This window comes from Hyaena hyaena, unplaced genomic scaffold, assembly GCF_003009895.1.
Source record: "Hyaena hyaena isolate Hyena2069 unplaced genomic scaffold, ASM300989v1 scaffold_655, whole genome shotgun sequence".
NCBI lineage: Eukaryota > Metazoa > Chordata > Mammalia > Carnivora > Hyaenidae > Hyaena > Hyaena hyaena.
The window spans coordinates 638,349-664,038 of NW_024081289.1; the positions used below are offsets into that span (position 1 = coordinate 638,349).

Genomic DNA, 25,690 nt, shown 5'->3' on the forward strand with positions numbered 1-25,690 from the left:
TGGGGGGCTCAGTTGGTTAAGCTTTCAACTTTTGATTTTAACTCAGGTCATGATCTCACCATTTGTGAGATCAAGCCCTGAGTGGGGCTCTGTGCTAACAATGCAAAGCCTGCTTGGGATTCTCTTTCTCTGTCCCTCCCCTGGTCACACTCACAGTCTCTCTCTCTCTCTCTAAATAAAAATAAACTTAAAAACAATAATAAAATGATGATCCCCAAATTTTTATTTCCAATCTAGGCCTCTTTCCCTTAAACTCCAAACCTTTATATCCAACTGCCTACTTTATATTTTCATTTTGATGTAAGATGTGAAGAAATATATACATACACAATATCAGTACAAAGAAATTCATGTTCCTGGGTGGCTCAGTCAGTTAAGTGTGCAACTCTTTTTTTTTTCAATGTTTCTTTCTTTCTTTCTTTTTTCAATGTTTTATTTATTTCTGAGAGAGAGGGGGAGAGAGACAGAGAGAAAGACTGCGTGAGCAGGGGAAGGTCAGAGAGAGAGGGAGACACAGAATCTGAAACAGGCTTTAGGCTCTGAGCTAGCTGTCAGCATAGAGCCTGATGCGGGCCTCAAACCCACGAACCATGAGATCATGACCTGAGCTGAAGTTGGATGCTTAACCGACTGAGCCACCCAGGCGCCCCATCAATGTTTATTTATTTCTGAGAGATAGACAGAGCACAAGCTGGGGAGGGTAGAGAGAGAGGGAGACACAGAATCTGAAGAAGGCTCCAGTCTCCAGGCTCCGAGCTGTCAGCACAGAGCCCGATATGGGGCTGCAACCCACAAACTGTGAGATAATAACCTGAGCCGAAGTCAGACACTTAACCAACTGAGCCCCAAATGTGCAACTCTTGATCTCAGCTCAGGTCTTGATCTCAGGTTGGTGAGTTCAAGCCCCACACCGGACTCCATGTTGGGTGTGTAGCCTACTTAAAAAATTTATAAAAAAGAAATTCATTTGAATGATAAACACTAAATTCAGTTAAGTGGTTACCACTTGGAGGAAGAGAGTGGGATGCAATCAGTGGGGAGTTCACAGAGAGATCCAAATCTTAAGGTAACCTTTTTTTTTCTTAAGCTGGGAGGTGGATATATAGACAATATGCTGTATATCTTAAATATTTCATTATATGCTTTACCACTCCTCCTACACCTTCAGATCTTGTCTTCTTGCTCAACACCCTCAGTCCTTCAGCCACCCTAATTTTTCCAATTAGTTCTTTTTTGGCTTTCCCTTTCTCCCAATTGATCTTGGATTCCTCCATCCACCAATCGTGACTGAAGTAGCACCATATTTATATTCCCAAACTAGAGCAAACCAATCCTGCATATTCTTTTGTTTTTCCTAGTACAATTCTTTATTTTCAAAGTATAGTCTGCAGACCACTTGTATCAGAATCACTTGGAATGTTATTAAAATGCAGAGTCTTAAACTCTACCCTCAAATTCTTTGTTGTTGATGTTTTAGGTAAACTCTATGCCCAACGTGGGGCTGGAACTCAGGACCCCTGAGATCAAGAGTTACATGCTCTTACTGGCTGAGCCAGCCAGGTGCCCTCTACCTTCAAGATCTTTGAATACTGCTTTCTGGAGGTGGGATTAGGAATGAATTTTATTCAGCTGGCAGAGATGATTCTTAGGAAAATTATTTCATTCATCCTTGACTTTTCAATAAGCCCAGCATATTTATTTATTCAAAATGTTGAGCACCTGTTGTATGTCAGGCAATATAATTGACCATCTAGACATTGTCTCTGACCTCATAAGTTAACAGCTGAAGAAACATTTCCCATAGACATATGTGTGGGATGACTTCGGTGGTACCATCTCTGGTGATAAAAATCATTTTGGTGATAAAAATAGTGGTAAACTTTTTTTAATTTAAAAAATTATGTAGTTTGTTTTTTAAAAAGCTTTACCTTCTATTTATGGCAAGAGTTATTAGTTTTCCATTTAGAATATTAATTTCATGATAAATACAGGATCCTTTTGCATGATTAATATATATAAAAGTGAATCAATTTAAAGAAAATGACAGTGTAGATATGGCAGAAATACCAAAAGAGGTACAGAAATGTTTGAAGTTGGGAAATACTCATCTGGCATTTCAAACGTAGCTGCGGCATAATAAAAGAATAGCCAAGCGCCTGGGTGGTGGCTCAGTCCACTCTTGATTTTGGCTCATGTCATGATCCCAGGGTTGTGAGATTGAGCCCCACCTTAGGCTCCCTGCTGAGTGTGGAGCCTGCTTAAGATTCTCTGTCTCTGTCTCTGCCCCTCTCCCCGGTCATGTCCTCTCTCTCTAAAAAAAAAAAAAAATAGCCAAGATTCATCATGAACTCACTAGATATAAGTCAGATCATGTCACCACTGTGCTTCCCCAATGGATTACTATCCACACTTTATTTTTGTAACAGCTTTACTGAGCTATAATTCACATAGCTATAATTCACCTATTTAAAGTGTACAATTCCACTGTTTTTAGTATGGCTCACAGAGTTGTGCAAGTATCACCAACCACTTTTAGAATGTTTTCATTACCCCTAAAGGAAACCCCATGTATTTAACAGTCACTCCCCTCTCCTCCAACCTCCCTATCCCTAGGTAACCATTACTCTTTTCTGTCTCTATAATTTGGCCTATTCCAGGCATTTCATGTATATAAAAACATACAACATGTGGTCTTTTTTTACTTTTTCTTTTTTTTTTTTTTTTTTTTGAGAGAAAGAAAGAGGGCACAAGTGAATGTGGAGCAGAGAGGGTGAGGAGAGAGAAATGGGGTTCACCTCATGTAGGACTCAAAACTCACAAATGGTGAGATCATGACCTGAGCCAAAGTCAGATACTTAACTGACTGAGCCACCCAGGCACTCTTAATACAACATGTGGTCTTTTATGACTAGCTTCTTTCACTTAGCATGTTTCCAGGGTTCATCCATGTAGCACATAGCAGCACTCCATTCCTTTTTATCACCAAATATCCTTTTGTATGGATATATTTCTTTATCCATTCACAAGTTAATGAACATTTTGATTGTTTGTACTTTTTTTTAATGTTTACTTTTGAGAGATTGTGAGCTGGGGAGAGACAGAGAGGGGGACAGAGGATCAGAAGTGGGCTCTGCCCTGTCAACACAGAGCCCTATGAGGGACTCGAACTTATGATCTGTGAAATCACGACATAGGCCAAAGTCAGATGGTCAACCAACTGAGCCACCCAGGTGCCCCTATAACTTTCTTATTTACTTATTTAAAAAATTTTTGTTTTAAGTAGGTTCCACACTCAATGTGGGGTTTGAACTCATGACTCTGAGATCAAGAGTTGCATACTCTACCAAATGAGCCAGCCAGAAACCCCAGTTGTTTCTACTTTTTGACTAGTATGAATAATGCTGCTATGAATATTTCATGTATAAGTTTTTGTGTGAATATATATTTCCAGTTCTCTTGGGTGTATACTTAGGAATGGAATAGCTTGGTCGTATGATAACTTTAACTTTTTGAGGGCTGTGTCCCAAAGTGTCTGCACCATTTAACATTCCCATCAATAGTCTATAAGGGTTCCAACTTTGTCGCATATTGTCCAGAACTTGTTATTATTTGTCTTTTTTTATTATAGCCATCCTAGTGGGTGTGAAGTAGTACTTCATTGTTTACCATCACATTTTGAGTCAAGTCCAGAGTTGGCCAGGGCCTATAAGAACCCACATGATCTAACTTTTTGTATCATAGGTAGATACACCATCTCTTTTATTCTTACGTATTTTGAGACAGAGAACAAGCGGGGGAGGAGCAGAGACGGAGACAGAATCCCAAGCAGGCTCCATGCCATCAGCCCAGAGCCTGATGCAGGGCTTGAAGTCATGAACCATGAGACCATGACTTGAGGAAAAATCAAGAGTTGGTCACTTAACCAACTGGGCCACCCAGGCGCCCCGATACACAATCTATCTGCAGTTGACAAATAAAACAGCTCTCAAACCCAAGATTTTTGGAACTCATATGGCAACAAAACCTGACCTGAAACTCATTTGGGTAATTTACATGACTATTCTTACATTTTGCTGCAGAAATAGTAATGTATTTTATCCTGGGTGCTGCTCCAGATCCCTCTGGGGATGTTGTATATTAAATAGTATATGCTCTATATTACTGTTCTAAACTAAAAATCAATTCCAAAGCAAGTAAAGTCTCAAGGATCTCATATAAGGGATTGTATATCTAAACCACTTCCCCCTAGCTCACTTTAATATAGCCAGACTGCTTTGTTTTATCTGTGACATGTTAGGCATAGTTTCCTGAAGACATTTGTACTTGGTATTCCCTCTGCTAGTAAGCTCTTTCCCCATTTATTCAAATGGCTTGCTTTCACTTTTCTTTAGTTTTTTTGATTAAGTGTTATCTATCAACCTTATTGACATAAGGCCATTTTATATAAAATTTAGATGGCTGGCACATGGTAGGTGCTCAATATTTTTCTTTTTTTTCCCTTAAAATATATTTTTTTAATGTCTTGTTTATTTTTGAGAGAAACAGACAGAGCGTGAGCAGGGGAGGGGCAAAGACAGAGACACAATCTGAAGCAGACTCCAGGCTCTGAGCTGTCAGCACAGAGCCCAACACAGGGCTCGAACTCGTGAACTATGAGATCATGACCTGAGTCAAAGTCAGATCCTTAACCAAATGAGCCATCCAGGCACCCCCTTATTTTTTACATTACAAAGAAATTCTTGAGGGGCACCTGGGAGGCTTAGTTAGTTAAGCATCCAACTCGATTTCAGCTCAGGTCATCACCTCACGGTTCGTGAGTTCAAGCCCTGTATCAGGCTCTGCTCTGACAGTGAGGGGTCTACCTGGGATTCTCTATCACTCTCCCCTTCTCTCTGCCCTTCCCCTACTCTGTCTCTGTCTCAAAAATAAATAAATTTAAAATACTATTTCTTGAACAAATGATTGTTTTCTATCACTTAAACCTCACAAAAATACGATGAAATAAGAATGACTACCTGGGGGCACCTGGGTGGCTCAGTGGGTTCAGCATCTGATTCAGTTGGTTTTACCTCAGGTCATGATCTCACCTTTCTTGAGTTGGAGCCCCACATTGGGCTGTCACAGCCTATTTGGGATTCTCCCTCTCCTTCTCTCTCAAAATTAAAAAACAAAAATGACCCCCTAAAAATTAGAAAATTGAAGAGAGGGGTGCCTGGCTGGCTCAGTTGGTAGAGCATACGACTACCAACTCAGGGTTGTGAGTTCAAGCCTCACATTGGGCAAGGAGCCTACTAATAAAAACAAAGAAAATTGGAAAGGTTAGGTAGCTCATCCAAGGTCACAGAGCTAGAAGTATCAGAGGTAAGATTCACATCTAAAAGTCCACTCTCTTAGGTTCTTAACCGGGCAGCTATGTTTAATGTGGGGGACTTGGACTGAGAAACTAAGTGCCAAGTATACTGGCAAGTAACATTTACTGAATAAATGAATGGGTCTAGATTCTGGCCTGTTCTTTCATCTGCTGGTTCAGCCTCCTTTGACAAGCCTATTAGCTTGTTAATGCAGATGAAGTAGACACCCCTCCATACCTAAAAGTTACTGAAAGAATTAAGCTAAATGTATAAATAAAGAAGCAGGACATTAACCTAAATGGTGTGATAGGCAATGACTTAATTCTGTCTTCCTACATGCTAAGTTATAGAAATGCAGGCAAAAACAAAACAAAAAAGTACAGGATTTGGGGTCGAGGGAAAGGATGGTCCAGGACATCACTGAATCCTGATTACCACAGGGAACTGACTTCAGATCCAATAACCTCAAAGACATTGGACCAAAGACTGGAATAGCACAGAGACCTCCATCTGGTTTGAATACTTTACACATTGAGACTGGAGGATACATCAGAATTGTTAAGGGGGCACTTGGGTGGCTCAGGTCATGATGTCACAATTCTTGAGTTTGAGCCCTGTATCAGATTCTGTGCTGACAGCTCAGGGCCTAGAGCCTGCTTCAGATTCTGTCTCCCCATCTCTCTGCCCCTCCCCCGCTCACAGTCTCTCTCCTTCAAAAAATAATCATGAAAGTGTTAGGGAAGTGCTGAGATTGGAACCCCACCCACTGAAGTCCACTCAAATTAAGTGGGAATGGGAGGTGGGGACTCAGATGTCTCTGTCACCTTTTTTGCAACCAACTACTAGAACTTGATTGAGTCCACAGTTGCTTAAGCAAAACAGGCTGTTCATTCTGCTGTCAACATCTTGAGAATCTTAAACTGACTCATGGGCCACTTTTGGTGGCACGACATGTGATCTTTCCCGTGATGGAAATGATAACCTGTTTGCCCATCAGACAAGGCATGAATTTGAATTCTTTGCAATGGGTGCTTGGTTGGGAGGTGGAATTGGGGCTACTTTAGAGCCTGAAGCACACGAGAAGCTCTTTTGTCAGTCATCTCTGGCACTCCAAAATCTCAATGAATTTGAGATTATCTGCAAGTAGAGAAATTGCTAAACCTATTCATAGTCCTGTAAGGCACTGGAATGTACAATCCCTGGAGACAGAATCATTAAAAAAAAAAAATTTTTTTTTTTTTAATATTTTAAGTAATCTACACACCCAACACGGAGCTTGAATTTACAATCCCAAGATTAAGAGTTGCATACTGCACTGAGCCAGCCAAGTGCCCCAGGATCACACTTTTTTAATACAGGCCAATGTGCACACACACACAAAGAATGCACAAATCAGGGGCACCTATGTGGCTCAGTAGAGTGGGTTACTCTTGATCTTGAAGAGTTGTGGGTTCAAGCCCCATGTTGTTGTAGAGATTATTTAAAAATAAAATCTTGGGGCGCCCGGGTGGCGTAGTTGGTTAAGCGTCCGACTTTCGCTCGGGTCATGATCTCGCGGTTCGTGGGTTCGAGCCCCGCGTCGGGCTCTGTGCTGACTGCCAGCTCGGAGCCTGGAGCCTGTTTCAGTCTGTGACTCCCTCTCTCTCTGACCCTCCCCTGCTCACGCTGTCTCTCTCTCTCCTAGAAATAAATAAAACATTTAAAAAAAAATAAATAAATAAAATAAAATCTTAACAAAAAAAAAGCACAAATCAACTTAAACTCCCAGTCCCACAAAAGCCAGTTAAAACCTACCCTGAAAAAAAAAATGAAGCTGAGCCTATACACATTTCAAGAAAAATCCTGGCAGCAGTTACATGGCTTTGATTTACTACCCAAATATGGCTTTATTGAACAAGCTGGGGTTTGAGAGCACCGGAGATAGCATCCATTTTTATTTCCCTCAGTGTCTATCCAGTATTTAGCCTTGATGTAAGGGGGTCAGTACAACCTCAGGAACGAAGGAACAGATTGGTCTTGCGGGCCTCCCCAAAGGATGGAGATACTCTTTCTACACTCAGCGTTCTGACAAATTCAGGATTTGCCACTGCTGTTTCAGCATATGCATTGGTATGCTGACCATGAGCAAGTTGGGAGTCAGCAGTTTCTGGGTTTTTTCCCCCCAGTTAAAGAATTCAACTAACAGGGTTACCTCTGGGATGCTGCGTGGTTCAGTTGGTTAAGTGCCAGACTCTTGATTTTAGCTTAGATCATGATCTCCCGGTTCATGGGTTGGAGCTCTGCATCCAGCTCTGTGCTGACAGTGCAGATCTGGCTTGTAATTCTCCCCTTCTCTATTCCTCCCCTGGTCATGTGTGCAGTAAAATACAAAAAAAACCAGGGTGCTGGGTGGCTCAGTCAGTTGAATGGCTGACCCTTGGATTTCAGATTGGGTTATAAGTTTGAGCCCTATACTAGGCTCTGTTGCTGACTGTACAGAGCCTGCTTGAGATTCTCTCTGCCCATTCCCAGCTTGTGTGCATACTCTCTTCCAAAACTAACATTAAAAAACATATAGACCTTAAAAAAAAAAACTTTTGGGAGCACCTGCATGGCTTAGTGGGTTAAGCATCCAACTTTTTAGCTCTGGTCACCATCTCACCTTTTAGAGTTTGAGCCCTGCATCAATTCTCACCCCCCTCACAGGCATGCTCCCTCAAAATAAACAAACAAACAAAAAAAAGATTTCTAAGTGGGGCATCTGGGTAGCTCAGTTGGTTAAGTGTCCCACTCTTATTTCAGCTCAGGTCATGATCTCACAGTTCAAGTTTGAACCCTGCACTGGGCTCTGCAATGACAGTGTGGAGCCTGCCTGGGATTCACTTTCACCCTCCCGCATGCACTCTCAAAATAAATAAACTTATAATCTCCATACCGATGTGGGCTCAAACTCACAACCCCAGGATGAAGAGTCACACACTGCAGTGACTGAGCCAGCCCAGTCACTGGCCAAAATGTGCATTTTAATCAAAACTTCCAAGCTACAGGTTTAGTTTTAGTTTGGCTGGGGGGGGGGGGGGGAATCATAAAACCTAACTAGTAAAACTAGTCATTATCAATCCATTCCTAAATGGATTTTTCAAACATATATATCTTAGCTACTTTCTAATTTCTTAACTTTAGAAAAAAAATGAGCCATTGTCACATAGATGAAATACGATACAGCTTTCTTCCATACAAAGTATGGAAATTCTTTCCTCTTGGTGAACTACAAGTTCCCAGGAATGCTTCTGGTATCCTGGATATCTTTATTCCATACAGAAATACACCATAGAAAGATGAAAGCTAGCCAAAACAGGCTCAGCAGCAGACCAATTCCAAAAAGTATTAATTTTATGAAGGATTTGACTACAGATCCTCTGAAAAGTTATCCGAGTCATGCACTTCCTGAAGTGTCCCCACTAGAGGTAAACACAACCTCAGTCTTAAGTCATCTCCTGATATGCTCCTCACTCAAGTTTTCCCTTGCCCCAATTCCTTACCTCTATTTTTTTCTTTTTTAATGAGAGAGAAAGACAGCGTGAACAGGGGAGGGTCAGAGAAAGGGAGATACAGAATCTGAAACAGGCTCCAGGCTCTGAGCTGTCAGTACAGAGCCCGATGCGGGGCTCGAACCCACAAACCGTGAGATCATGACCTGAGCCGAAGTCAGACGCTTAACCGACTGAGCCACCCAGGCACCCCTCTATTTTTTTTAAGTTTATCTTGTGAGAGTGCTGAGAGCAGGGGAAGAGAAAACAGAGGAGAGAATCCCAAGTAGACTACACTAGTAGCACAGAGCCTGACACAGGGCTCAAACTCACAAACCATGAGATCATGACCTGAGCTGAAACTGAGTTGACTGGGCCACCTAGGCAGGGGTACCCCTCGTTATCACTATTTTTAAGACACCAACTTAATCTGCTAGGCACGGTGGCACGGACTTAACACCCAAAGGCACCTTTAACCCTACCCCCCCCTTCCACGAGGCTATGCAAGTTGGGGAGGCCAAGGATACAAATACAAAAAGAAACCAAAGTTAAGGTTTTACTTACATGGGTAAACTTTCTCCCCCGTGAAAAAAGTCTGTGGCACTTCACACATGAATGAAAATTACAGTGCTTGTGACACATACAACTCCCACTCTAAAAACAGATACACTCAACATGCTGTATAAAGTATAATCTGTTTTATTGGTTTTTTTTTTTCCAGAGAACAGTTTTTCTTCAATTTGTAAGGACTTCGCTCTTTACATGGGCTTTGGTGGAGGTCGTGGGGCAGCACCCTGATTAAAAACAAAAACCAAAAGAGTAAATTTTAAAAACATCAATGAAAGAGTCTCCCCTCAAAGAATCTGACCGCTACCCTCCCATCACTGACAATGTACTTGGGCCATACAGGCAGGGAATATAGGTGGATGTACACATTACTTACTCCATCTTAAACAGATCCTAACAATTCTTCTTCAGAAAAGACTAAACAAAAGTTTTAGATCTACCATAGCTACTTAGAGTTTAATTTGGTATTCCTTGGGTCCTCACATTACCTTTTGTCCATCACCCTTCTAGATTCCACATCTTTTTCAGGATACTTACAGCAGGTCTAAATCGGGGTGGTGGTGTTCGATCCTTCCGTGCTTCACGAGAGCGATTCCTGACTACCTTGCTGTGAATGGCACAACTCACACAGTAATGTAGTTTCACATACAGCTTGGGAAGCACATAGGCTAAGAGACAGAAAAAGGCATAACAGTAGGTATCATACCCACTCTGCATTTGCTCTCGCCTTCATTCTATCACTTAAAATCAAACAAGTATGTCTCAGACATTGCTACAAAGCTGCACTTCGAAAGCAACCATTCAGTTTCTGATCATTTAACACCGGTGCATTTTCACAAGTGAATACTCCTGGACCCCTATTAACCCATCTTGTCACCATGGGTACCAAATCCAAAGCCTCAATGTAATAAACAAGAGAATCAATCCAGTTCCTTCAACAGTTGCACCAGTCCCATTGTCTGTTCTTTGGGCCCCTTTTCCTTCCCTAGGAAAACTAATGTGTCTAAACAAAAAGTGATAACGAGAGAAAGCATATTGCCCCCCCCAAAAAGTCACCCTTGACCAAATGAGACTACCTTCATTTTTGAAACATTACTCAAAAGACTTAGTTTACACATTTTTCATAAGGAGTATTCAAAAGTTCAATAATCCACAAAAGTTGCTACAGTTATCACGTTGGAATCTCACTCTAAACAGATAGCCAGAAACGATAATCCAAAGACTGCACTATCATAAAAGCCCCTGCCCAGTCGAATGAAAAAACGCAAAACATAAACACAAAATACCGTCCTCTTGAAACCAACAGCAGTTCTAAAGGTGCATAGAAGTTGCCTGGGACGCGCCAGGAACGCGCGGACAAACAGGGCCTGCAAGTGGGGATGGAGAGCTCACTCACCATCGAAGACACTCGCCTCGGAAATGTCCCTGACCGCGGCGGCCTCCACTATGTTCCGAATAACGAACTTCTTAATAGCCTTGTCCTTGGGCACGCAACGGGCGCAGTTGGTGCAACGAATAGGCTGCACGTGGCCGCGGCCCTTTTTGGCACGACCATTATTCCTTCTTTTCTTGGTCTGCGTCAGAATGAAGATCGCATCATAAACGTGGAAAATCTGTCCCAACCTTAGCCCCCCACCAGCTTCAATCCGCGCAGGCAGCCCTTACAAAAGCTCCACGGAGACGTTAAGTCCGTCCGCAAATCCCTCCAAGTTCGCAACAAATATGTACACTCTGTATACTCTCCACCACGGCCCAGGCTTTCAAGTCCCCAAACCCCAGAAACCTGCTCTTCTCAGTCGTCACCAAGAACCCCGCACTCACCACGCGCCACAACTCACCATCTTGGAAACGAGGACCCGAGAGAGGATGTTGCACTCAGCCCGGCTCTTTTATATAGTACGAGATCCCTACGCCCACACAGGAAGACTATTTAGGAGACACATACCAAGAAAGGCAACCCACTGTACTCAAACTTTCTTTATTATCCAGCGTTTACATTGAAATCTAGGGTAGAATGGTGTTTCTCGAGTTTAGTTATCCGTGGTAGAAAGTGACCATGGGACTATTTAACCGGCTGGCGGAAGAAAATTAGGGTTATTCGTACCCACCAAACACCACGGCACCCTACCCCGGAAGTAATTCTGGGCGTTGTAATTATCCGGTTTTTGCGACGCTATAGGCGGATGTTGCTCGGCCTAGACCACAAATCGTGCTATCAGAAGTCAGAGCTGGCGAGATGCATGGGAGTTGTAGTGCGAAGGTGGCAGGCCTTTGGCCTTAAGTACTTGGACCGAAAGCGGCGCTACGCCACCGGGGGACGCTCTCGGCTTATTTCTCTGACAATCATCTTGGTGTGGGATTGAGCAACGGACAGGGGTGGGTGGGGAACAAAACAATGTGTTAATTCCTCCTTCCAATACGGACAAACCCCCTACGAACCCCCCTGGAAGGCCCGTTGGGAAGTACGTGGGTGTTAGGGCTGTTTTTCATTCACTTTTTTTTGTAAATCCCTGGATCCTATTAGCCTAGCGCCCGGCATTGTAGTAAGCGCTTTATAAATATTAACTAATTTTACCTTCAACAAACCTGTAAGGGAGGTACTATTATTATCCTCACTTTGCAGATTGAAAAACTGAGGTGCAGAGCGGCGGTTAAAACTGAGCAGCGAAAGTCACAGCGTTAGTAAGTCGTGTCCTACCTTCACTGCACCATGCTGCCTCCCACTAACAACAACAACAACAACAACAACAAAATGGATCCTGGTATATAGTCTGGAACAGTAACTTCAACAGTTTTGAGTCCCACTCACAGTAGAGATATATTTTACATTGGTACTCAAATACGTACACAAACACAAGTACACAAACGTATAAAACTGAAACACAGACTTCATGAAACAGTACTTGCTTAGACATAAGGTGTCTATTTTATACTTTATTTTAATAAATGCTGAATAAGCCCCACTGAAGTGGTTTCACTCAGTGATGAGGCTGGCATGTGATTGAAACATACTGTCGTTCATATAAACTCCGTTTACCCCTGAAGAGTCTTCAGAAAGTCTTTAGCTTTGAGCAGGAGTGCTATCCATGGGAGGTCAACCATCCAGTTGTCTTCAAACATTAAAAAATTAAGTGTCCAGTTCATAGCAGCACTCTTAACAATAACCAAAACATGGAAAGAGCCTAAGTGTCCATCAACGGACGAATGGATCAAGAAGATGTGGTTTATCTATACCATGGAATACTACATGGCAACGAGAAACAATGAAATCTGGCCATGTGTAGCACATGGATGGACCTTGAGGGTGTTATGCTTAGTGAAATAAGTCAGGCAGAGAAGGACAAATATCACATGTTTGCACATATAGGAGGATTAGGAGGAACTTAACTGAGGACCATGGGGGAGAAGAAGGGGGAAATGGTGGGGGAAAGGGAGAGAGGCAAACCATGAGAGACTCTTGAATGCTGAGGAACAAACTGAGGTCTGATGGATGTGGGGAGGAGAGGGGAGAGGGGCATGGAGGAGGGCACTTGTGGGGATGAGCACTGGGTGTTATATGGAAACCAATTTGACAATCAACTGTTTGTAAAAAAATTAAAATTAAAATTAAAAAATTAAAAAAATAAATTAAGTGTCCAGTGGACCTCCCAGAATTCAAACCCAAGATGGTACAGATGGAGATCCGCAATTCATTCATGAGTCATTTGGGAGTCTGAACACGTTACTTTCCCTCATACCTATCGTGTTTCTTTTTTCTTTCGGTTTCTTTTAATCCCTAATCCAATTTATTGGGGTTAAAATTTATTTTCTAACTTTTGTTTTGGCTTCAGAACTATATTCATGGTCTCTCCCTTTGTTAGTTTTAATGAGGCATGAAAAATGATGGACTTTAGATGGAAGTGTCTTCAATTTTCACTTCAATATAGTCTCATGGGAAACAGAAGCAGACATTAGTGTATGGATTGGCAAGGAGATAGAACAGGAAAAAGTGCAGAGTGAAGGAGACAGAAAATAGTTAAGATTGAAGAATCAAGTTAATGTTGGGGCGCCTGGGTGGCTCAGTCGGTTGAACATCCGGCTTTGGCTCAGGTCATGATTTCGCGGTTAGTGGGTTCAAGCCCCGCGTCAGGCTCTGTGCTGACAGCTCAGAGCCTGGAGCTTATCTTCGGATTCGGTGTCTCCCTCTCTCTCTGACCCTCCTCTGCTCACGCTGTCTCTCTCCCTCTCAAAAATAAATAAAACATTAAAAAATTTAAAAAAAGTAAAAATTGCTTGACACATTGCAAGCAATCCAAAAAAAAAAAAAAATCAATGTTTCTATCTCGGTTTTTCTATGGATTTTTATAACCTAGGAGTTTCAGTGGCTGAACTCCCTGGTATAAAGGTGTGGACACAGACTTTGGAGTTACACACTTCTAGATTCATAACTGCGTTTTGACATTTATTGGCTGATGAGTCTTGGACAAGTTATTTATTCTTTTCTTGGGCTTTTATTTCTTCACCAGTAATGGTGGATCACTTATTCATAGGTGGTTTCTACTATTAAATGAATACTTGGCACGGCGCTTGGCATTTATGAGATACTCAGGAAGTGGTAGTTCCTATTGTTATCATCTCTCATGTTATTGTAACTGGTATCTCCCTAGGCGTGTAATGTGTTTTGCATAGAGTAGATACTCTACAAATGTTTGATGAATCTCTGCTTTGGATGGATAGGCAAGCAGGGCTTTCTCTATCCTGAAGGCACTCCTGGTAGGAAAATCTCCACTTCCCACTATAGGTCGAAAAATCTGTTCTTCTGTAGGAATAACTTGAGCATTCTTGTTTGGCTTCCTCTTAGTCTTTGACTTGTTCACCTTCAAAATGTTGAGCAGTTAGTACAATATACAGCAAAGAGGCCCCCCTCCCTCCCAGCAGAAAATTACAGCAAAGGAAGTCTGCAAAAACAACCAGGGGTGTTAAATTACTCATGTTTATTTATAACAGACCTTCAGCCAGTACAGTACAAAACTTACAGTAGTATATCTCCGTTACACAAATATTTACTTACAATATATTACATATACAAAATGCTTTGCAATAAGTCTCAAAAGCTAGTTTAACTCCCCTTGAGAAAGGAGAAAAACTCTTTAAAAAAGGGGGTTGGGGGAACCAAAGAAAGAGGAGGAGGTGAAAGGGTAAGGTCCAAGGAGACACCAAGCATAGGCTACAAATGAAACCCTGGTAGAGAGAAGAGAGGTGGTATTGCACTTGCTTCTGTGTTTTATTTTTTTCTTTTTGTTCTTCATAACTTCTGATTAAAAATATATATAATATATATATATTATGTACACAAAGAAAGAAGCCGCTGGAAGTATTACAAAATCCCATCTGCAGCTTGGACACTGACACAAAAAAACAAAGGTCTGGAAAAGTGTCTATTTAGAAATTTTTTGTGTGTGGTATTGGTTTTGAATATCAATATAAAAGGAAAACACCTCTTTTCTCCATGTGGGTTTCAGTGTGTTTTTTTTTTTCTTTTTCTTTACTTTTTTTTTTTTTTTTATGCAAAAGGATCTGGGAGAGAGCATGAGGATGTTTGAGGTTCCAGAGCTAGAAGGCTCTGGAAAGTAGGATTTTGTACCTAAGACCCTGGTTAAAGTGCAGTGATGGTCTGGAGAGAGACAGAGTGCCCTTCTCTCCCCTCCTTAGCACCTGGTCTTGCCCTTCCAGTCTCTGCTCTCATGGGCTCAGAGTATAGCCTCAGAGCATAGTCCTTCATGTTCCAGGAGGTTACAGGTGCCAGAGCTGACTGGGGGAGGGGACGGGGGCACCCTAAGGCTCTGATACCTCAGAAGGGACTAGTCCTTATGAGGTGTCACCAAGTACACAGCAGACGCAGAAGAGGTGGTAAGGGGTAGGTCTAACAGAAAGGGGCTCCATAACCAGAACATTTGAGGAGAACCCTAGATATTAATCTCAGCTCTGCTGCCATCCTGAAACAAGGAGCCAGTTCCCTAGGGTGCTGTTGCGAAGACTCACCCCTTATCTAGAGACCACTCTCCTCCCAGTTGACTCCCCCATCCTCTGCCCTTGGCAGCATCTGTTTATTGCTACACTGTCAAGGAGGAACAATCAACCCGCAATGCCCCTTCCTGACAATCTGGTTCTCTTAGGGAGACTACATAATGGGGGAGAAAAAGGAAAAAAGAGAAGTTTTTCTAGGGCCTCCCTTCCCATAAGAGGGCAAGGTAGACTCTTCTTAGAGCCCTTAGGAGCCCCAATCCCAGGATCTGTTCCTTAGCCAACCCTTCACCATCCCCCTAAATTATCCCTGATAGGGAGTGAGAAAAGTAGGAGGCAAAAGAGCCAATAAGGAAAGGACATATGGAAAGAAAGATGGAAGGGAAGAGAAAAGGAGAGAGAGAGGGGACCAAGCGTTACAACTTGTGAGGTGTTGTGTTTGGTTTTTACTTTCTTTTTTTTCTTTTTTTCTTTAAGTATAGAAAAACAGCCTTTGGTTTGAATCTCAAGGAAGCAGAGAATGGGACAGCTGTGGCCTTGGGCAGGAAACATTTGTGGAAAGAGAGCTCCACTTGCAGTGGAGCTATCTCCTCCTGCCCGCTTCTCACTAACTAGGTTACCCAAAAAGCCAGGGGTCTCTGCTGTAGCCAGGAGGAGAGTGCCCCCATCCTGCCCTACAAATGGGAACTGAGTGTAGAAGGGGGCAGTAAAGGATGACCCCCAGTTCAGTTGTGCCCATCCCATTCTTGCTGGGACAAGAATGGAATGAGATGAGGGGCAAATGCCCTTCCTCATCCTGGGATAATTTTTGGTTATACTGAAAATTAGAAGAGAGAAAAGAGACACCCTTTTCTCCCTGCCACTGATCCTACGAACAGGGCCCAGAAGCTTGGGAATGAGGGTGAATCTTGCAGGGGGATTGGGGGAGAAGAAGAAGGCAGCATGACTGAGGGGTTGAGATACCCCCTTGTCATCAGGCAGCAACCCACTAGTTTCTCATAGGACAGGGACTGCAGGAGCCCCTGAGAGCCTAGGAAGGTCACTAGAGTGAAGAAGTTTAGAGGCGGAAGAGAAAGAGAAGAATTTTAAACCACCCCTTCCCATGCCCTGTTCCCAATTAGGCACCTGTGGCTCCCAACATGTCAGAGACAGGATTGCAGACCTAGCCTTGGCCCCTGAGAATATAAAATTGGGGCACTCCAAGGAGAGAAAAACCACCACTGAGTAGACCGGCAGGTTGAAGAGAGTAGCAGTGTTGGGGGTTGTTTGAGGAGAGAAGAGACAGATCACCTCCCAGAGGGAGATTCCCGAGTGTGGGCTTTGGGAAACTCATAGTACTAGGGGAACATCAAGAGGACCCTCGGTCCCACAGTGCTGAGGAGAATTTCTTCAGCCCCTCCTACTTCCAAATGAGGAAAGCCTTCATTTGTTCAAGCATAGTGCAAGCTGCCTAAAGTGAGAGGGCACAAGAGGTATGGAGTACCAGGTTGGAGGGTCCCAGAGAGGAGATATAATGCCACAGAGCTAACATAGGGCCAGAGGGAGCTATCAGCATCAAAACGGAAGAATCCGAGAAAGCAAAAGGTGGGGACTTAACACAAGAAACTCAGGACTTTAGGACTAAGAGGAGCTTCTTACCCCTAGGGCTGTTAGAGAAAAGTGGATCAGAGAAAGAAAAATGAGGCCTAACGTGGAAAGGGACTGTGGGCAGAAGGGTGGGAGAGTGGCAAATGACTGATACAAGTTAAGAGAAAAAAGCAAAAGAAAAATCAACAAATTATATTAATAAATAACTCTGAATATGCTGGGATGAGAGGCGAAGAGGAAAAGGAGAAACGTAAGCAAAAAGGCCTGTTTCATCACAATGCTTGAATCAGTCAGGGTAGAGGAGAATAGGTGAAGAGGGGTCAGGGTCAAGTGTGAAGTCAGGTAGCCAGTGGTGGGGGCTACCAAGCAAAACTCCTTGGGATGTAGTGGGGACAGAGCTAGACTCGTGTAGGCAGGGCAGTGGAGTGGCAGACTGAGGGGAGGGCAGCAGGTGGCTAGCCCACCTTGTGCTCGCCCCGGACGATATGGGAAGAGAATTCGTACCGGTCCTGGCTGTGGTAACCACAGATGTTACACTCAAAAGGGTCTCTGAAGCCATGGCAGCCCATGTGGATGGTGAACATGACATGGTCCAGAAAAAGGATTCGGCAGTGCTCACACTTGAAGGCCTTCACGGGCTCACCACTCTCGCCCACCACCCGGAGCACTTCCTTGGAGGGGCCTGGGGTGCCCCGCAGTAACCCCTCCTGTGGCTTGGGGTCCTCTTTGGCGTAGGCAGGACTGGGCCGGCCCACCACAATCGTGGGAGGTGGCTGGGGTGGGGGACCCTGAGGGAGGGATACCACCCCCCCAACCCGGTCTTCATGGTTGCTCTCTGTATCTGTGGAGTCCTGGCAGCCATTGCTGGGGGACGCCCCAGGGTCGGTCAGGGGGCCTCGGGCCCGGTAGAGGAGGGGACCTCCATCAGCCAGGTCCTCGGGTCCCTCACCTGCTTCTCGGGACCCTGGAAGCTCCAGTCGGCCGGGGAGGGGCTGCATCTGGGTGTAGACAGAGCTGATGACGGGTGTGAGTTCTGAGATGCAATTGGTAGGTGGAAGGCGGAGGGGACGCAGATGCTCTGTCCCCACAAAGGCCAGGGAACCTCCAAAACCAGGCTCCAGGCCGTGATGTGCTACCAACTCCACATCCTTCTCATAGCCACCCGAGTTCACATCATAGGGGATGTCTGAGAGGCTGAAACGCATCTGCTTTTCACCTGTGGAGAAGAGGACCTCAGCAGAGCTGGGTTTGGAGAATTCCTAAGCTCCTCCGGGATTATTTCTTTGTTTTCTTACCATGGGGATGGCTGTAATATTATTTACCACCCCTCATTTACTTCCCTCAAGGTCAGGTCCTCTGTAGGGCCACTCCCCAACTCCAGGCTATAATCTTAGGGAAGGACTCAGTCCCAGCCCACTGATCTTTAAAACTTCCTTCATTACTCTTTATAAAGCTAGAGAGCGAACTATCAAGGCCAGATGGGTGGACCCCATACTCACACCTCCTCCCTCTGACACCAAGAGTCATTCTCTCAGTTCCCACAGGTTGAAGTCCTTGCTATTCTCAAAACCTGGGAGAACCTGAGCTCCCTAACCCCCTCCTCTTATAACCACCACAAGACGCCTCAACACTGACCCCTCTCCACCCTCTTGGGGTACCTTCTCCCTCTTCACTCCCTTCCTATTCTCTGGGGATGTTTTCTGAGCACCAGAGACTACCAGACCGCTTTTTCAAATCAAATCTCCAGACCCAACTGGTTGAATAGCTACCAGAGCTCAGATTTAGATGAGCTGTGGCTTAAAGCTGATGTCTCCTCTCCAACAGGATTCTTACCTACAAACTTCTGGGGGGTGGAACGCTTGCGTTTGGTGAGGCTGTTGGCCAGCCGATCAATGAAGGTTGGCCGCTCAGAGGATGAGTGCAGCATGGAGTCCGGCACCATCTCCAGGTCACGTATCTCATCACCTGGAGAGAAGGAGGTGGGGACAATTAATAGCTGAATGGGAGTAGCATTGGCCTAGCAGCCTTTGCCCGGAGAAAATCAGCAGGTCAGTAGCCAAGGAAGCTCATACTTGATACCTGGAGAACTAGGCTCTGCTTACTTCCCTCCCATCCAGAGCTCATCCTAGCAACATTTTAAGTAATTTGAGGACAATTATATACATGTGGGGCGCCTGGGTGGCTCAGTCAGTTAAGTGTCCGACTTCAGCTCAGGTCATGATCTCATGGCTTGTGGGTTCGAGCCCTGCGTCGGGCTCTGTGCTGAACGCTTGCTCAGAGCCTGGAGCCTGTTTTCAGAGTCTGTGTCTTCTTCTCTCTCTGCCTCTCCCCCACTCACACTGTGTCTCACTCTGTCTCTCGAAAATAAATAAATGTAAAAAAAAAATTATATACACGTGACCCTTGATTTTATACTTCCTTGTGTCTTCTCTCTCCTGTTACACTAAGGACATAGAGCACATCCTCTCTGACCCCCAGATCTCCCTGCAGCACCTCCTACAGGGCTCTGTACCAACTGGAGGGCTGGGCAGATTTACTGAGGTGAGGGTCCTTTTTCCACAGACTGTATCCCTTTGTGAAGGGGGGAGGAGCTGGAATCATTCTGGCCCAGCTCTCCCTCTGGCCCAGCCCTCAGCACCCCCACAGGCCTGCCGCCAGCCCCACCTGCTTGGCCAGCCAGAGCTTGGGCTTCAGTGCTGAGACTCTGTAGGTAGTTGTGGCACCGCTCTTTGTGCTCCTCCAGCGTACTCTGCTGTTTGTAGCTCCGGCCACAGTAGTTACACTTGTAGGGCTTGCCCACCGTGGGAGAGGAGACTGTGGAGGAGACAGGAGACGGAAGGCATGTTACTGCTCCCCCAACCCTGGCTCCACAAAACCATCCAGGAGCAAAGGTGCATAGGCTTGAGGAGGAAGGGATGTGGCTCAGGTGAGTTCTGCTTGTCTTTCCTTCCCTGACTTAAGCTGCAAGCCTGGACAGATAACCAGACCGTGGAGAAGAAGGTCAGTGCACAAGCTACGGGAAGACAGAGGGGAGCCGGGGCATATAGCTCTGGACTCTCAATGGGCTTCACGATGGCCACACTGCTGCTAAAAAAGGAAGGGAGGACCCAGGGACTCTGTAGGGGATCGTCCCTGGCAGGCAGGCTGGCCCCACCCCAGGGTCTCAGATTCTGGGGCCCCGACTGTGGTTTAACCTTTCCATGTGGCAGGCGGGTGTAAGGGCTGTTTATCAGACAAGGGGATTTTTTGCTTATGAGTTATCTGCTTCGGTTTGAGGGAAATTGGTGACCTGGGGTGACAGAAATGAGAGCCCTTAGATCTGTCAATGTGGGGAGGGGCAGTTCTCACTGACCTTTACTTGTACTTTTACCTCCACCCTTTGCCTGGTTTTACTGCCTTTCTTCCTTTCTCTCTCTCTCTCTTCCTTCCTTCCTTCCTTCCCTCACACCTTTCCTCTCTTTCTCTCTTTCTTTCTTCCTTTCTTTCAGATTTTATTTTTAAGTAATCCGACACCCAATGTGGGGCTAGAACTCACAAACCCAAGATCAAGAGCCATATGCTTTACGAGCTGAGCCAGCCAGGCGCCTCTACTGCTTATTTTTCTTTCTGTCTCTCTACACTGAGATACTAAGAGAGCCCCAGAAAAACCATCACTGAGAGAGAAATTGCAAGAAGAGAAAAAGAATAAAAGGACAGAGAGGAGAATAAAAGAGATGAGTAAAAGGAAGAGAACATCAACTCTGAGAGCCTTTTTAAAAATTTTTAAATAGAGAATAAGTTATAAAGATTTTGTTTCTGGAGTGCCTGGCTGGCTCAGTTGGCAGAGCAGGTGATCCTTGATCTCAGTGTTGTGAGTTCAAGCTCCATGTTGAGTGTAGAGATTACTTAAAGAGGAAAAAAAAAAAAAAAAGATTTTGTTTCTACTGAAGAATAGAAGTTAGGAAAACTGAGATGGACACTTTCTTAAAGACAACTTTTGAGAGATGAAATTTGTGAGAGGAGAGAGAAAAGTGAGAGAACAAGATATTGTAGATTCTTTTTTATGTATCTTGCTACTATTGAGGATGGGGACAGCAGAAAGTGTCTCCAGGAGGCTGGTAATACTAGCCCCACAGCCCCTACACACACACACACACATACACACACACACACCCCTTAACTGGGCCTTGATTCAATCAGTCTAGTGCCATTTTGACCTTGCTCTGTAAACCCTAGTGTTTGGGAGATGAGGTGAATGCCATGGTCCTGTCCACTCAACACTTAAGGGAAATGGTTTAACATCTGGGATGGGAACCCCTTTTTTCCTTATAGTGTGGGTTATAACAGAAAGCATATCACAGAGAGGGAACCAGGGGTATACCTGTGTCTAATTCTGTCCCTAATAAATCTCTTACGGAATAACATCCAAAATTTACCCAGCTGGCCCCGTTGCTATTGGCTCAAGAATTCTGGGACCAAGCTATCCTTGTTCCAAACCAGCAGGGGGAGCCGCCCCTTTTCTGAGGAAAAGGAGTAGGACTCTTTGGCACAGAACATTTATGGGGGTCCAGGAAGGCTGCAGGATAGCTCTGTGACTAACAAATCTGTTTTTTTCTTTCTTTTTCCCCAAGAGCTTCAGTTTCCTTATCAGCAAAACGAGGATAATACCATCTACCTTGGAGTCGTTATGAGGGCCACATGAAAAGACGAGCAAAGTGTTTTGTAGATTATGAAGTCTGAATCAATGATGACCTTTCTCCCTGTTTCTCTACTCACTTCCAAGGTGAGAGAACCTAGAACAAGGTCGGTGGCTGGGAAAAGGGTGATGAGGTGACTGCTCTGTCCCCTTCCACCCTGGCCCAAGAGAGTTTAGAAAAATAGCAAGGAAAATTTCCAAGGACATATCCTGCTAATGTTTTGCCTCTGCCCTTCTCCCTGCCTTTCCCCAATCTTGAGCTCCTCCTTCCTGCAGCTTGACACCTGGCATCTTTGCAAGGCCAAGTCAAAAGCTTAAAACTTAGTAAGATGCTTCAAAAGTGCCATGTGTCCAGCTGATTCAGACAGATGTTGATTCAAACCGTCTTGGCTGGGGCTAGGAAACCTGCGTAGTCTGGTTCACTGGCACTGATCCAAACACTATCTTCTAGACACCGTCATGACTTGCTCTTGCCTCTGGGAAGGGGACAACCTCTTGAGATGGGGAACAGAGGTTTTTCCTAGGCTTCCTTTCTTCCAGTTTGGAGGACCATGGATATTTTCCGGAACCAGACGAAAGGAAAGGAGACGACAGACAGTGGTTGTCCGGGACGTCTGGTATTGTGGAGGGAGGTGATAATGGTGATGGGTGTGGGGCCTCAAGCACAGGGTGGCGTGAGGAAGGGTTTTCCGATGCTTAGAAGTATGTGTGTTGGCGGGTGGCACAGGTGGTTCTGGCATTAGCATGAACTTTAAAAAACAGAGGGAGAGTGACTGTTAAGAGCCAAGAACATCACGCCTGCTCCATTTGCTCCAAGTCACTGAGTGTGGCAGATGTAAAATACCTCATCAAAGAGTCCCCCAAATTCCCCATGGGGCCCTGCTGCCCAGACGAGGGGTTAGCGAGGCAGGGCCCTATCCGCTCTGTGAGTGCTCTGCCCTCCTCAGTGACAGACCCTGTAACTCCCCAAATGTCAGAGAAGTCACTGAGCTCTATTTCCTGGGTGTACTGAGGTCCCACTCTTCCTTCCCCCTAAATAGGTAACTGACCGGAGTGTGTACGGAGGTGGCCAGTGAGAGCATCGCGCCGGCGGCAGGCGTAGTTACAGAAGGGACATTTGAAAGGCTTCTCCCCAGAGTGCAGTTTGATGTGGCGCAGCAGGTTCCCCTTCTGGGTGAAGGAGGCGCCACACTGGTTGCAGTGGAAGGGCCTTTCACCTGCAAGAGAAAGAACAGACCTCTGAGGACTGGGTGTGAGGAATTTTGAAGGCTGAGCCTTTTCCGCCACCCTCTGCCCCACCCTGCCTAGGGGAAGGTGCTCAGAACAATTTCTGAGAGGCAGAGCTGCGGCACACGGCACACACACACAAAATTCTTGCTTCCTAAAGATTCCCTTGGGGACAGCCTTACCCTGAGAAGGTGTGGATCAGAAACGACTGGTAGGCCAAAGGGCACCTGGCCTGGAACCCTGGGCCCAAAGATCATTAACCCAAAATGGAGCCTTCTAAGACCCACTCTGCCCCTGGAGCCCAAGGCCTGAGAAAGCTGAGAAGAGGCTTTTGTTTTCCTTTTTTTGTTTGTGTGTGTTTGTTTTAAATCTAGACACACAGCAGGGCCCAACTATTACCCAGGGGTCCTACCCCTGTTGGACTGTAGGATCCTTCCTGAGGCTACACCTACCTCTCCCTCACCTCCTGAGAAAAATACCAGCTTTTCTTTATAACAACAGCTGATGGGAGTGCCAGAGAAGTACAGGTGTTGAGGGAATCCAAACGCCATCCCCTCCCCTCTTCTTTCATCAGCTAGAAAACGTGCTGGGAGAGACTCTTCCCTTTCTGAGGCTGTCCCACCGCATGGTAGCCTCCTATGCCTCTGCCTTTGCAGCCTACCCCGGGAGCTCCTCTTCAACCCCCTGGCTTACTCACCCGTGTGGCTGCGCTTATGCACCATGAGCACATTGGGTCCGATACAGACCATGCCGCAGACATCGCATTTGAGCTTGCCATTGGGCAGCCGGATGCCCCCGGGGGAGTGAGGCTCTGGCCCACTTCCATCACAGTAGCCCAGGGGCTCTGACAACGAGTCTTCCACGATCACACTGTCGTCCTTTTCTAGGAGCCGCTCATCTGGCCCCAGCAGTCTGCTCGACTCCTCATCGCTGTACATCTCCACCTTGATGGAGTTGGCTGGAGGGTGGGATGGTGTTTAGGACACAGACAGGCAAAGGGAGGAACCTGCCTGCAGACCAGAATGGCACTCCCAATGTCCAGAAGGCTTTCTCCTGGCCCTGAGACACGTGGGCTTTAAAAGAGGCCAATATCCTTGGTATCCTGGGTGGTGATATGGCAGTCCTGCTGGGACCTGAAACAACCTTCTCCTTCTACCTCACCACCTAGGCAAACAGGCTTCAAGAGAAAGAAGTTGGGGTACATGGGATGCCTTCTGTCCCACTGAGGAGAGGAGGAGGCTAAGGGGGGCCCTTTTCTCTGCTCTCTTGTCATTAAGAAGGACTGCTGGCTTGGCCCTGGGCAGGAAGCCAGCAAGTAACAGTGGCGGGAAAATGGTTCTAGGAAGACCAGAGAGACAGCAGGCTAAAGACAGAGCAAAACTGGAAGACAGGCATGGCTCACATTATCCTCCCTCCCCATAAGACTGAACCCCTTCTACTCCCCTCCATTAAAACCTGGAGAGAGGGATGAAGGAGGGAGGAGCCACTGAGGAGAAAGCTTTGGCTCTAGCTCTGACCTACATTCCTGGCTATTCCAACCATTTAGAGAATGTCATAGATCTAGGGCCAGTGATGGGGACCCTGTCCGGGCAGGAGAATGGGGGTGGGGCTGGGGTGCGGGGTTGGTGGTGATGAGGAGATCCCTTTCATCTCTATTTCCTGTCTGACTCTAGCTTGTGACCATTCCTATGTCCTTGCTTCTCCAACTCCAGGGTTTCTTTTTGGAGACTTTACCTTAATCCCACCCGTGCTTCTTTTAATTCTACCCTAATCTGGCACAGACCATTCACTCTCCTTCCAGAAGTCAGGAAGACCCTAGATGCTGAATTCCTTAGTGTTTTAGGGTCTAAGCAGGAAAAGAGAGAGGCGGCGATGGGGAAATGGCTGCCAGTGGAGGGTGAACTGAGGGCCAAACACAAACGGGCGCCTAGGGCCAGGGCAGGGCGGGAGGTTGCACTTACCACTGAGTGAGCGGCTGGGAGAAGAGTGCTGGCTGTTGGGTGTGCTCACCGAGGGCCCCACTGGGGCCCCAAGGAACTCCTTCTCCAGAGATGAGTCCCCGCTACCTTGGAGGAGAGAACAAGAGGAGAGGTGAAGCTGCAGCTGAGCCTTTTACTGTCCATTGCCTCAGCTTTACAAAATTCTGTTACGCTTTGCAAACACTCCCCTTGTAGCCATGTACAAGGTAGTGTTATATACTCAGCACCATACCTTGTGATGAAGTTTTGGGGTGATGGTGGGGTGGTCCGGAGCTGACGGCCAAGAAAGAATTCTTGAAGACGTCTTTGGTGCAAAAAGGTGATTTCATTAAAGCACGGGGACAGGACCCATGGGCAGGAAGAGCTGCACTGGGGTGGTGATGGGTAACTGATTATATACCCTCAGATTGGGAGGGGGTTAGGGACAGAGTAAGTCTCTAAGGAATTTCGGAAGCAAGCTTTCCAGGATCTTGAGGGACTAGCTGCTGTTAGGAAAATGCCATTTATTACCATTTAGTAAAACCTCAGTCATAACCCCTTCAGATATATATCAAGGGACCATAAGCTTGGAGTATGATTGCCAGCATATATCTTGGGGAAGTTGAGATAAAGGAAGTTTCGAAAGGAATTTTTATATGTTAAAGTAGACTTACAGGATCCTGGGGGTTGGTATATGTGCTGCCGAAGTGAGCACAGGATCCTGGGGGTTGGGATAATGTTAAGCTAAGATTCTCTTCTGCCCTGAGCAAAGTGTCATCATCGAGGCAGCTGAGGTCCTAGAGGAAGGTCACT

General features: G+C 45.5%; 2 protein-coding genes across 2 annotated transcripts; both read right to left on the reverse strand.

Moving 5' to 3' along the window:
- Positions 1 to 9,543: 9,543 nt before the first annotated feature.
- RPS26 (ribosomal protein S26) lies at positions 9,544 to 11,372 on the reverse strand. Its single transcript, XM_039216795.1, has 4 exons — positions 11,266 to 11,372; positions 10,824 to 11,001; positions 9,965 to 10,095; positions 9,544 to 9,654 (listed from the first exon to the last, which is right to left on the reverse strand). Exons 1-4 carry the CDS (start codon positions 11,266 to 11,268, stop codon positions 9,619 to 9,621), a joined length of 348 nt encoding a protein of 115 aa, XP_039072726.1. The 5' UTR covers positions 11,269 to 11,372; the 3' UTR covers positions 9,544 to 9,618.
- A 3,508-nt stretch (positions 11,373 to 14,880) lies between these two features.
- IKZF4 (IKAROS family zinc finger 4) lies at positions 14,881 to 25,153 on the reverse strand. The gene is made up of 7 exons (XM_039216889.1): positions 25,131 to 25,153; positions 24,881 to 24,985; positions 23,617 to 23,877; positions 22,742 to 22,909; positions 19,682 to 19,831; positions 18,851 to 18,982; positions 14,881 to 18,233 (listed from the first exon to the last, which is right to left on the reverse strand). The coding sequence occupies exons 3-7, from the start codon at positions 23,855 to 23,857 to the stop codon at positions 17,473 to 17,475; spliced, it is 1,452 nt and encodes a 483-aa protein (XP_039072820.1). The 5' UTR covers positions 23,858 to 23,877; positions 24,881 to 24,985; positions 25,131 to 25,153; the 3' UTR covers positions 14,881 to 17,472.
- Positions 25,154 to 25,690: the final 537 nt, after the last annotated feature.